At 39.4% G+C, this 14187-nt stretch overlaps 1 protein-coding gene across 1 annotated transcript in view; it reads right to left on the reverse strand.

Annotated features, from left to right (window-relative positions):
• The window catches only part of MTPAP (mitochondrial poly(A) polymerase), a 72429-nt gene that overhangs the window by 42647 nt on the left and 15595 nt on the right, over positions 1-14187 (reverse strand). The window contains exons 5-6 of the mRNA XM_053713894.1: positions 13167-13378; positions 3644-3870 (exon numbers count right to left, since the gene is read on the reverse strand). Of these exons, the coding sequence (XP_053569869.1) occupies positions 3644-3870; positions 13167-13378 (439 nt within the window). The remainder of the gene's footprint in view (positions 1-3643; positions 3871-13166; positions 13379-14187) is intronic.

Here is a 14187-nt window from a genome sequence, read left to right on the forward strand (position 1 = left end):
TTTTTGTGCTCCTAAGGAAATAGGAGCCGAGTTCTTGTTTAAAATAAAGCACATTTCTAAATACATGTACTTACAATTTACTTTTCAGGATGTATTTCCTGATAAAGTCTGTATTTTCCTGTATTTGCCGCCATCTGGTAGCAGGCCTGTGATAATTTGCTCTTTTAAGGTGCAATCTTCTCTTTTTTATATAATGTGTATGCAGCCTATTTTCAATCTCTTTCCTAATTGAGATTGACGCGCTGTTGGATTATAATTTTTTATTATGTATATGTACTCTTGATTCTGAGAGGTTTCCTTTTAAGTATAACCTATGTTGTCTAATGAATATTATTTATGTTCTATTGAAGTCTTTATGAATGCCTGTAACATCATATTTCGTCTGAGTTTTAATATAAATTGTAACTCTTTTACGTGAGAGACTTCAGTATAGGCTGAAGGATTATGGAAAAAGGTTCTAAAATTCTTTTTTCTTTTAAATAGCCGCTCACATGACTTTCGCTCTTTTGTTATTTAGGAGCGGAGTTTAGTGAGTCTATCTAAAGACCTCTGAGGGTGCTGGATTAGAGAATCAGACTTGGAACAAGGATTCCCAGGTTCATACCCAGGCGTGGCTATGATGGGATTTATAATAATGAGCCTGGATAGCTCAGTCGGTTGAGCATGAGATTTTGATCTGAGGCTCAAGTCCTTGTTTGGGAGATCGCTTTAAAATTTGGTTCGGGCATCATCTTTTCTCCTAGAAAGAACAGAGATGTTGCTGTCTTTTCTACGTTTCTACGGGTGGAAGGTGATTCTGGAAAGGTGTTCTCTAGTTCCATCTACAAAAGTGTGTTTTCTAGGGACAATTAGATTCCCTGTTCATGAAGATTTCCTGATGGAGGTCAGAAATTCCACACTTCTTGCTTCCTTCCTTTCCCTCCAGTCTGCCTTTTCATCTATCAGTGGCTCAATGCATGGAGGGGATTGGTCTGATGGTGGCTTCCAAGGACATCATTCTTTTTGCTTGGTTCCATCTGTGACCGCTACAACTTGACATGCTCCATCAATGGAACAGAGACATTTCTGATTTATCTGTACCCTCTAACAAGAGATTCTCTCTCGTTATGGGTGTCTCAGGGACATCTGTCTCATAGCACCTGCATTCTGAGACCTTCATGGGAGTTTGTGACTACGGACGCCAGCCTGTCAGGCTTTGGAGCTGTTTAGGGTCATTTGAAGGCTCAGGGTCTGGGGTCTCGGGAATAGTCCTCTCTTCCCATAAATATCTTGGAGTTGAGAGCTGTCTTCGATGCCCTATCAGCATGGCCTCAACTGTCTTTAGTCCAGTTTCTCAGTTCCAGTCGAACAGCATCACCTTAGTGACTTATATCAACCACCAGGGAAGGACTCAGAGTTCCTTAGCCATGAAAGAAGGCTCTCGCATTCTGCAGTGGGTGGAAGCCCACGATTGTCTTCTATCTGCCATCCACATTCCAGGAGTGGACAACTGGGAGGCAGATTTTCTGAGCAGACAGACTTTTCAACCTGGGGAGTGGGCTGTCCACCCGGAAGGGTTCTCTCAGATAACCCTCTAATGGGGGGGTTCCAGAGTTGAATCTGATGGCGTCCCGCCAAAACGCCAAGGTTCCAAAGTACGGTTCAAGGCCAAGAGATCCTCAGGCTGTTCTGATAGATGCTCTAGCGGTTCCTTGGAGGTTTTTCTCTGGCTTAACTGTTTCCTCCGTTTGCTCTCCTTCCACGAGTCATTGCTCGTATCAAACAGGGGAGAGCTTCAGTGATCCTAATAGCTCCTGCATGGCCTCGCAGGATATGGTTTGCGGATCTGGTAAGGATGTCATCTTTACCTCCCTGGAGGTTACCTCAGAGGAAGGACCTTCTAATTCAGGGTTCTTTCCTCCATCCCAACCTAGATTCTCTGAAGCTGACTGCTTGGAGATTGAACGCCTAATTCTGTCTAGAAGTGGTTTTTCTGAAGCAGTCAAAACCATGATTCAGGTTCGAAAGCATGTTACTCACAAGATTTACCATAAGATATGGCCTTAATATCTCTATTGGGGCGAATCTAAGGAGTTCTCATAGAGCCGGGTGAGGATTCCCCGGATTTTGTCTTTTCTGTATGGCCTGGAGAAGGGTTTATCGGTCAGTACCCTAAAAGGTCAGATTTCTGCGTTTGAACCAATGCATGTTGTTGTTTCAACGTTGTTCTCATGGAAGGTTTTGTTTCGGGTTGCTATTTCTTCCGCTCACAGAGTGTCTGAACGTTTAGCTTTGCAGTGCGATTCCACGTACCTTATTTTTCATGCTGGCAAGGCAGTTCTTTGTACTAAATTGGGTTTCTCCCTAAGGTAGTATCGGATCGAAACATTAATCAAGAAATGGTTGTTCCTTCTGTTTGTCCTAATCCTTATTCTCAAAAGGAACATCTTTTGCATAACTTAGATGTTGTGCGGACTTTTTTACTTACAAGCTACTAAGGATTTTCGGCAATCTTCTGCCTTGTTTGTTGTTTTATATGGAAAACTTAATGGTCAGAAAGCCACTTCTACTTCTCTGTCTCTCTGGTTGTGAAGTTTGATACGTTTGGCTTATGAGACTGCTGGACAGCAGCATCCTGAGAGAATTACGGCTCATTCCACTAGGGTCGTCACCTCGTCTTGGGCTTTCAAAAATGAAGCTTCTGTGGAACAGATTTGCAAGCTGGCAACATGGTCCTCTCTGCATACTTTTTCCAAATTCTACAAATTTGATACTTTTACCTTGGTCGAGTTTTCTTTTGGGAGAAAGGTTCTTCAAGCGGTGATGTCTTCGTTTTAGGTCCTCCTACCTTGTTCTCCCTCCCTGTTCATTCAGTGTCCTCTAGTTTGGGTATTGGTTCCCACTAGTAATTGGAATGACGTCGTGGACTCTCCATGTCATAGGAAAGAAAACAAAATTTATGCTTACCTGATAAATTTCTTTCTTTCCAGACATGGAGAGTCCACGACCCCACCCTCTTTTCTATTAATTCTGCAGTTTTTTTTGAGTATACCTCAGGCATCTTTGTGTTTCTTCCTTTTCCAATTCCTTCGGCTGAATGACTGGGGGTTATGGGTAAGGCAGTTACAATTAACAGCTTTTGCTGGGGTGCTCTTTGCCTCCTCCTGCTGGCAAGGAGTTGAATATACCACTAGTAATTTTATAATAAATATTGTTTCTGGTCACTTTGAAATGGCTGCCAAGCTCCCACTGATGACATCACGATCTGGGCTGCATTATAGGCTTCACTAGTTACAAAAGACTCACTAGTTGGATTCAACAGACTGTCAATGCTATTCAGCAGGATGCATAGATGCAGCCCAGATCGTGAGGTCATCAGTGGGCAGAGCTTGGCAACCATTACAAAGTGACAAGAAACAATAGTCATTTAAAAAAATTGTTTTACTGTTACTGCTGCATGATAAAGAAAGGGTGCAGGAGGATATTTGCAGCTTAATCTAAAGTAAGACTTTAAGAAGGTGTAGACTGTCCCTTTAGCAAATCCTGGAAACCATGGCATGTTGCCAAGACAGTTATTGCAAAGGACATGTTACAATTTTATTAAAATGAACACTTTGAACCAATGCATTTGAATACCCTGTGATTATAGGTTATATTACTTTACCTGCCAGGCTTTTCAAGTGATCCAACGTTGGAATAAGGGGTGAATCTCTCTTTTGCAAGAAAAACAAGATCATTGTGGTAAGAGAGAAATTCGTTATCCATGCTCCAGGAATGGGGCTTGTGATACCGTGGACGCGAGCCCAGCATCGTAGTGTGAAAACCAGAGCTCTCACTCTGGAGTCAAAATTACCATAAATATACAGCAGCTCTGAACTTCTTAGTGCAATTCTAGAAAAATAATGGGTCAGAATTAGCAACGGAAAGGAAAAACTATTGAGAATATTTTCAGTTAATCTTAAAACTATGAAAAAAACTATTATTAATTCTACACACAACAAATGGTCAGATACCCATGTAGTAGTAAACGCCATCAAATATATTTTCATATTAGTGTGCGTCTGTTTCATTGCTGTAATAAAAAAACACTATGCAGTGGCTTATACTTACTAGAAGGCATTGCAGTTTGTATTATTCATCATTTTAAATGGATTTTACCTTTATTTTTTTTTATTTTTTTTAAACGTCATTTGTGCGGTATTCATTATGTCCTGTCACAGCCCTAAACGAAGGCTAGTGTTTCTACAGGAAGGCTTATCTAGCTTGATAAAACTTCTAGAGTAACATGAGCTGGTTTACGATTCAGTTAACAGATAAACAGGGAGAGGGAGAATGCAATCTAAGTTGCATGCCAGCTCTCTTAACTTTATGAGGGCAATGGCTACACTTACAACTTCTAAATGCCCATTTTGCAAGAAAAAAGTTCTTTGCTGTTCTTTTACAAAAGTAATTTCTTTTTATATTTACTTTAATTTAACATATTTTTTTTACTAAAGACCAGTTAAATATCCCTGTAATGACCTCACATCAGAGGAAGATATGTTGTAGTTAGCACAGAGTAGTTGACACTGCCGTTTGGTCATGTGAACAAAAACCTGTGATGTGACAAATGATCAGTAAGTAGCGGATGGACAAAAAAAAAAAAAAATTAAGTGAAACAGAAAAATCTTTTTGTATTACACTGTATAAAAACATTAATGGTAAAATAAAGATCTCATTCTGAGTAAATCAATATATTCCTATAGCACATTAATAAATATTGTGCGGCCATAGTTTACAGGCCATCAAATGAATATGAAATGCTTAGCAGTACCTTTCAATCTTAATTATATGCATTCTCCTATATGCTTATGTTACCTATAAAAGCAAGCGATATAACACACAAACACACACAGACATTTCCTGGTTTGCTCTCTCTCCAATCAATCATTTAGCATTTTGTTTAACAGCAGATCTACTGATCCTTTGCCTCTCTCAGGCCGCGTTCGGGCAGCACTCAGGAGCTAGTGGAGGCACTTCTACTCCAGCGATGACGTGGTGCTAGGTGACGTCACAAGCAAGGGAGCTTAGAAAAAAACGTTCACATGAGCAAAGGGATCTGCAGTACAATAATGGACTTTGCGCATTCAAACGTTTAAGCTCCCTTGTAGTATTATACAGCCCCCCTCCTTGCACACGTCAAGGGTAACAGTAATAAATATAAATATATATATATATATATGTTGTAAACAAGCTACACACATGCTCAACTCTCTGCAGCCTATTGGCTTATTACTAAATAGGGCTAATAAATAGCCAATGGGCTGCAGAGGGTTGAGCATGTGTGTAGCTTGTTTACAACACACACAGATGTGCACTCTCACTTAATAACAACTGCCAGGGTGCTAGTAAAAATCAATATAGAAAAAAGAAACAAACTTGCACTCGCTGGTCTTTTTAGTGAAATAATTTACTGAAAAGTTGTGACGTTTCGAGGACAAAAAATCCCGTCTGAGGAAGGGGATTTTTTGTCCTCGAAACGTCACAATTTTTCAGTAAATTATTTCACTAAAAAGACCAGCGAGTGCAAGTTTGTTTCTTTTATATATATATATAACAACGAAACTAATAAACAACATTTTCATCTGTGACATCTTTATATTTTTTGGATTGCACATGCGGTTTATTTTGACTTTTAATAAATTTGAGTTTTAGTTCTTGTAACTACACATCTCCCGTACTGTGGTCTGTTGCCATAGAAACTCAGATCTAGATGCTTTTATATATATAAAAACATGGCAGCCTCCACAAGCAACACGTGTGTGGAGGCTGCCACGTTGTCAAGCGTTTGAACTTGCTCTGAAAAGTCCCAGCTTTTCCAGCACGCTGGAAGCGCTGGGACTTATGTCAGCAGAGCGCTTAAAAAACGCCCAGCCTCTCACTTGCAAGTGTTAAGAAAACGCTCCAAGTGAGTCCCAGTTCGCTTGGAGAGCTGCACAAACGCGGCCTCAGTAAGGAGACTACAAGAGACTGTCCTGGGTCCCTTGTTTATGATAATCTATAGACAGCCTACCTTGGAAAATGTATACCTTTTGGGTTCCAATATTACTGTTATGCTGATGATATCCAAATATACCTTTCCTCTCCTGATATCTCTTAAAGTGCTATAAAACATGTTGAGATATCTGCATATCCTAAAAGGGCTAATTAAGTAAAAATAGTTTGCATAAACAATTTTTTTAAAATTAAATTGCTTGCAAGTATTTTAAAATAATTTTCAAAAATAAGCAAAATTAGTTACATAGCCATGCTGTCTGGAGGAGTCTGCCCCCCCATCAGTGTTTAGCATCAGAAACATAGACGTATTTCATAGCAGCTTATTTGCTTCTAGGTATGCACCAGCAGATGGGTGTTAAAGTCTTGCATTCTACTAAATCAAAGGTGGATATAGATACAGCCATAGAAGGAATTGTGTTTGGGGAGTTAGAGCTGTACAATTTGGAAACTAAAAAGAAAGGGTTAATGGTGAGGCACTGCAGTATAAATTTGCAGGTAAAGTAATTAAAGTACATTATATTTTGTCTCTATCCCAACTTGTTTTATGTCCCTTTAATCTGTATTCAACTATGACAGCAAATGTCTCTGCAAATTCCTTCTGCTTGCAGAGATTTGCAGTGAAGTTGCAGGAAGGTAGGTGTCTGTATTGCTTGCAGTGAAATGTAATTTGTGTTGCCCTCATACATTAATTCTCAAGTACTTCTAAAGTGAAGTGTTTTCTTACTGGCTACAAATCCTAGGCTGATATTCTTGATTAAATATTGGATGCAGTTCAAACAATAACCAGGAGAGGGACCACCAGGATTAAAAAAACCACTGTGCTTTATTCCTGGCAGTAGTAACAGGGATAAAAAAGGAAAAAACAACAAAGGGCGGATTTATGGCTAAGATTGATAGCAATGCCTGTATCTAAAACAAGAAGATAAGAGTTAATTCAGCATTTGACTAATACTGTCAGTCTTGCTTTGTTTGTACAATGTTTAAACAAATGCACAGAAAACTTATGCAAGTATCTAATTGTATTACATAACATATCTAGACTAACAATACTTATTGTCATAATAATAGTGACTTCACATTCCAAATGCAAATCCCCATTAAAACTCTACTGTTCCTGCCTTTGCTGTAATGAATCTCTAAAAATTGTGTATTTTTTCACAGTCACTGTAGAAACTGGATGGTATCCTGCATGGTCTAGAATTGTAACCCTGCAACATTTTAAACATCATTGCTTGATCAGTGCAGGAGTTTGTATCTGTCCCTAACTGATAATAGCAGGAAAAAAACCCAGGAAGCTTTTCAAGGAGTGTGTTTCTATATAGCAAAATACTGTAGCTTTGCTGACAAAAAATACAGTTTGATATGTCTTTAAACCATTTACTTGTATGCAGATCTTTTGCAATGCAGTGCTTATTTGCAGACATACACTATGCATTTATTTTAAAAAAATGAAGGGTAATTTTCTCAGGAGCTGTAGTGCCCTACTGGGAGCTAGCTGCTGATTGGTAGTTGCACATATATGCCTCTTGGCATTCGCTCACCTGATGTGTTCAGCTAGATCCCAGAAGTGCACTGCTGCTCCCTCAAAGGATACAAAGAGAAACACATTTTATAATATAAGTAAACTGGAGAATTGTATGCAGTATCTGAATCATGAAAGAAAAGAAATAGGTTTAATGTCCCTTTAATCAAGCACCACTTTTACCAAATGCACACATACAAAATAAGTTTTATGGACATCTAGCACCTATGGAAATCAGTGAGCAATAAACAAATGTGCTTCTCAGTATTAAGATACAAAGTGCACATTATACAGCAGCCCCCATTTATCAAGGTTCACAGTTCATGCCCAAACTTATTTCACAAGCAAATGCTTGTGCAGCCCTGTCCCCTGCTCTAGCACAATCATTCAAAGGAGAGCAGGGCTTGTCAATCATGCTGGATGAATGAGTCCAGGGTGATTTAACAACCACCACTGCTTTATAACTTGCAGTTTACTGGCTTGCACAAGTGAGTCTGGTCTACAGAGCTCCCAAGCTGCATCTGCACCTGCACCTTAATAAATGGAACCTAGTATCATCAACATTTAGTCATAAACATATATATATATATACACAAATATAATCTAGGCGTACAGACACATATTAAGTAGATACAGTCTAATATGTGATTTCATATACGGTTAAAACTCTTGCACATACTCAGATTCTATGTAAGCAAGAATATAGCCTCACTGTGGCCTAGATTTGAAGTTTGGGGTTAGCCGTGAAAACCAGCGTTAGAGGCTCCTAACGCTGGTTTTAGGCTACCGCCGGTATTTGGAGTCAGTGATTAAAGGGTCTAACGCTCACTTTTCAGCCGCGACTTTTCCATACCGCAGATCCCCTTACGTCAATTGCGTATCCTATCTTTTCAATGGGATCTTTCTAACGCCGGTATTTAGAGTCGTTTCTGAAGTGAGCGTTAGAGCTCTAACGACAAAACTCCAGCCGCAGGAAAATAGCAGGAGTTAAGAGCTTTCTGGGCTAACGCCGGTTCATAAAGCTCTTAACTACTGTGCTCTAAAGTACACTAACACCCATAAACTACCTATGTACCCCTAAACCGAGGTCCCCCCACATCGCCGCCACTCGATTTAAATTTTTTAACCCCTAATCTGCCGACCGCCACCTACGTTATACTTATGTACCCCTAATCTGCTGCCCCTAACACCGCCGACCCCTGTATTACATTTATTAACCCCTAACCTGCCCCCCACAACGTCGCCGCCAGCTACTTACAATAATTAACCCCTAATCTTCCGACCGCAAAGCGCCGCCACCTACGTTATCCTTATGTACCCCTAATCTGCTGCCCCTAACACCGCCGACCCCTATATTATATTTATTAACCCCTAATCTGCCCCCCACAACGTCGCCGACACCTGCCTACACTTATTAACCCCTAATCTGCCGAGCGGACCTGAGCGCTACTATAATAAATGTATTAACCCCTAATCCGCCTCACTAACCCTATAATAAATAGTATTAACCCCTAATCTGCCCTCCCTAACATCGTCGACACCTAACTTCAATTATTAACCCCTAATCTGACGACCGGAGCTCACGGCTACTATAATAAATGGATTAACCCCTAAAGCTAAGTCTAACCCTAACACTAACACCCCCCTAAATTAAATATAATTTAAATCTAACGAAATAAATTAACTCTTATTAAATAAATTATTCCTATTTAAAGCTAAATACTTACCTGTAAAATACATCCTAATATAGCTACAATATAAATTATAATTATATTATAGCTATTTTAGGATTTATATTTATTTTACAGGCAACTTGGTAATTATTTTAACCAGGTACAATAGCTATTTAATAGTTACCTAGTTAAAATAATAACAAATTTACCTGTAAAATAAATCCTAACCTAAGATATAATTAAACCTAACACTACCCTATCAATAAATTAATTAAATAAACTACCTACAATTAACCTAACACTACACTATCAATAAATTAATTAAACACAATTCCTACAAATAAATACAATTAAATAAACTAGCTAAAGTACAAAAAATAAAAAAGAACTAAGTTACAAAAAATAATAAAATATTTACAAACATAAGAAAAATATTACAACAATTTTAAACTAATTACACCTACTCTAAGCCCCCTAATAAAATAACAAAACCCCCCAAAATAAAAAATTCCCTACCCTATTCTAAATTAAAAAAGGTAAAAGCACTTTTACCTTACCAGCCCTGAACAGGGCCCTTTGCGGGGCATGCCCCAAGAATTTCAGCTCTTTTGCCTGTAAAAAAAACCATACAATACCCCCCCCAACATTACAACCCACCACCCACATACCCCTAATCTAACCCAAACCCCCCTTAAATAAACCTAACACTAAGCCCCTGAAGATCTTCCTACCTTGTCTTCACCATCCAGGTTCACCGATCCGTCCTGAAGAGCTCCTCCGATGTCCTGATCCAAGCCCAAGCGGGGGGCTGAAGAGGTCCATGATCCGGTCAAAGTCTTCATCCAAGCGGGGCAGAAGAGGATCTTCCATCCGATTGAAGTCTTCATCCAGGCGGCATCTTCTATGGTCTTCTATCCGGAGCGAAGCGGCAGGATCCTGAAGACCTCCAGCGCGGAACATCCATCCGGCCCGACGACTGAACGACGAATGACTGTTCCTTTAAGGGACGTCATCCAAGATGGCGTCCCTCGAATTCCGATTGGCTGATAGGATTCTATCAGCCAATCGGAATTAAGGTAGGAATTTTCTGATTGGCTGATGGAATCAGCCAATCAGAATCAAGTTCAATCCGATTGGCTGATCCAATCAGCCTATCAGATTGAGCTCGCATTCTATTGGCTGATCGGAACAGCCAATAGAATGCGAGCTCAATCTGATTGGCTGATTGGATCAGCCAATCGGATTGAACTTGATTCTGATTGGCTGATTCCATCAGCCAATCAGAAAATTCCTACCTTAATTCCGATTGGCTGATAGAATCCTATCAGCCAATCGGAATTCGAGGGACGCCATCTTGGATGACGTCCCTTAAAGGAACAGTCATTCGTCGTTCAGTCGTCGGGCCGGATGGATGTTCCGCGCTGGAGGTCTTCAGGATCCTGCCGCTTCGCTCCGGATAGAAGACCATAGAAGATGCCGCCTGGATGAAGACTTCAATCGGATGGAAGATCCTCTTCTGCCCCGCTTGGATGAAGACTTTGACCGGATCATGGACCTCTTCAGCCCCCCGCTTGGGCTTGGATCAGGACATCGGAGGAGCTCTTCAGGACGGATCGGTGAACCTGGATGGTGAAGACAAGGTAGGAAGATCTTCAGGGGCTTAGCGTTAGGTTTATTTAAGGGGGGTTTGGGTTAGATTAGGGGTATGTGGGTGGTGGGTTGTAATGTTGGGGGGGGGTATTGTATGTTTTTTTTACAGGCAAAAGAGCTGAAATTCTTGGGGCATGCCCCGCAAAGGGCCCTGTTCAGGGCTGGTAAGGTAAAAGAGCTTTTACCTTTTTTAATTTAGAATAGGGTAGGGAATTTTTTATTTTGGGGGGCTTTGTTATTTTATTAGGGGGCTTAGAGTAGGTGTAATTAGTTTAAAATTGTTGTAATATTTTTCTTATGTTTGTAAATATTTTATTATTTTTTGTAACTTAGTTCTTTTTTATTTTTTGTACTTTAGCTAGTTTATTTAATTGTATTTATTTGTAGGAATTGTGTTTAATTAATTTATTGATAGTGTAGTGTTAGGTTAATTGTAGGTAATTGTAGGTAGTTTATTTAATTAATTTATTGATAGGGTAGTGTTAGGTTTAATTATATCTTAGGTTAGGATTTATTTTACAGGTAAATTTGTTATTATTTTAACTAGGTAACTATTAAATAGCTATTGTACCTGGTTAAAATAATTACCAAGTTGCCTGTAAAATAAATATAAATCCTAAAATAGCTATAATATAATTATAATTTATATTGTAGCTATATTAGGATGTATTTTACAGGTAAGTATTTAGCTTTAAATAGGAATAATTTATTTAATAAGAGTTAATTTATTTCGTTAGATTTAAATTATATTTAATTTAGGGGGGTGTTAGTGTTAGGGTTAGACTTAGCTTTAGGGGTTAATCCATTTATTATAGTAGCGGTGAGCTCCGGTCGTCAGATTAGGGGTTAATAATTGAAGTTAGGTGTCGGCGATGTTAGGGAGGGCAGATTAGGGGTTAATACTATTTATTATAGGGTTAGTGAGGCGGATTAGGGGTTAATAACTTTATTATAGTAGCACTCAGGTCCGCTCGGCAGATTAGGGGTTAATAAGTGTAGGCAGGTGTCGGCGACGTTGTGGGGGGCAGATTAGGGGTTAATAAATATAATATAGGGGTCGGCGATGTTAGGGCAGCAGATTAGGGGTACATAGGGATAACGTAGGTTGCGGCGGTTTACGGAGCGGCAGATTAGGGGTTAAAAAAAATATGCAGGGGTCAGCGATAGCGGGGGCGGCAGATTAGGGGTTAATAAGTGTAAGGTTAGGGGTGTTTAGACTCGGGGTACAAGTTAGAGTGTTAGGTGCAGACGTAGGAAGTGTTTCCCCATAGGAAACAATGGGGCTGCGTTAGGAGCTGAACGCTGCTTTTTTGCAGGTGTTAGGTTTTTTTTTCAGCTCAAACAGCCCCATTGTTTCCTATGGGAGAATCGTGCACGAGCACGTTTTTGAGGCTGGCCGCGTCCGTAAGCAACTCTGGTATCGAGAGTTGCATTTGCGGTAAAAATGCTCTACGCTCCTTTTTTGGAGCCTAACGCAGCATTTGTTTGAACTCTCGATACCAGAGTTAAATTTATGGTGCGGCCAGAAAAAAGCCTGCGGAGCGTTAACAGCCCTTCTACCGCCAAACTCCAAATCTAGGCCTGTGTGTGTAGAAGCAGGCAGAAGTCTAGAGTAGGGATGACCCAAGGGCTACATTTCACCCCCCTGCACTAGTTTTTGTGGTCCCAAGGGAAAAAGCATAACTAACAAAGTGTGCCATCATTTTTGTGGTCCCAGGGGAGAAGCATAATAATGTGTGCCATAGTTTGTGGCCCCAGGAAAAAGCAGAATTGGTGTGGCAACAACTCAAAATAGCCCTTTGAAGGGGAGAACAGCAGTACCCTGCAACCTTACCTAAATCTGATCTGTGCCATTGGGCTTTTTTGGGAAATATATTACTTGTTTGTTTAATAGCCATGACTTTATATGGGGCCCTTAAAGAATTTAGAAAATTAATCTACCATGTGTTAGTAAGTTGGTCATCACTGGTCTAGAGGATGACTGAAGCCGGTTCAAAATCCTGATGTGTAAACAGGCAGATGGGATGAGTAAGAAGCTTGAGCTGTTGCAGGGTCAGTGCTGGCCTGCTCCAGCTACAAGCCATACATGTGATACATTGTACATTAATCTTAATTAGTCTTAAAGGCTATTAACAATGGTTTATATAAAGATATATGCAGAATAATCCAAACAATAGATGTTAACTATCTAGAAATCGTGGCTTCCCAGCTAATGGAAGTAGTCAAGCTTTCAGTTACGTCCTTTTAATTTAAAGAAAGTGGTGATTTTATTATAAACACATACAGTTATGCTGTGGTTTGCTTACCTATTGTCTGATGTGAGATCACACTGTAGGCCTGCAGGCTGGTGGGAAAAGCGTACTAAAGGACAACGTGCATTCAAAATTTTTTGGACTCCAGTGCACCCAGGTCCAAAATGATCTATGCACTCGCCAATTACAGAAAGAATCCTCTGCGTGGCCACTCTCCCAGAAGGAACCCTCTTCATTAGATACTCCGTAGAAAAAGGTCCAGCGATCTGATCAAAATAATACATACCAATATTATTTATAATGCAAGCATGAAAAAAAGAGGGCATTCCAAATATTTAATTATAAACTAGTAAAAATAAAAAGCTCAAACAGATTAACCGCAACTGCATAAAACACAAATATATAAAAGTCTGACCATAGGGGGCAATTGGTCACACTTTTACAGGAATACTGACAAATCCAAAACATATATAAATACTGTATATATCATGTCCTTCAATGTTAATTAGTTTTATTCTATTTTTCCTCATAAATAAATGTATCCTTGACAAATCCTTATCTACAGAACCTGTTAATGTTTAGTAAGGTGCTCTTGATAAAAGCCAAGGATCAGTCAACTGTGAGAGTACAGAAGAGGAATGTCTCAAGAACTAAAGTTGATCCAACTTAGATAGATTGTTTAAATCTTCTATAATGATAATTTAATTTGTTAAAGGTACCAAATTAAGGGAATAAGCAGCTGGCATAGCACAAACAATATACAATAATGATATACAATGATATCAGAGGACAATCTGGTTATAATAAGAAATTCTGCTTTCTTCCCTTTTGCAATTGGCAGTTTTTCCTCTACTGTGATAATAAAACAAACTTGTATAATTATCAAAAGAGAGACATACATTTTAGTAAACCATACAATTAAATGCCTTAAAAAAATAAAAACACAAAACCAAAAAGTCAGAAAATGGGAAGTGATACTCAACAACAAAACACCACTAGATCATTTCTTTATTTTTTGTGCAGTGAGCATCTGAATGCTAAATACTGGCCGAGGTCTGGGAATCCCCAGAAAAGT

Source organism: Bombina bombina, chromosome 5 (assembly GCF_027579735.1).
Source record: "Bombina bombina isolate aBomBom1 chromosome 5, aBomBom1.pri, whole genome shotgun sequence".
In the NCBI taxonomy this organism is placed as follows: Eukaryota; Metazoa; Chordata; class Amphibia; order Anura; family Bombinatoridae; genus Bombina; species Bombina bombina.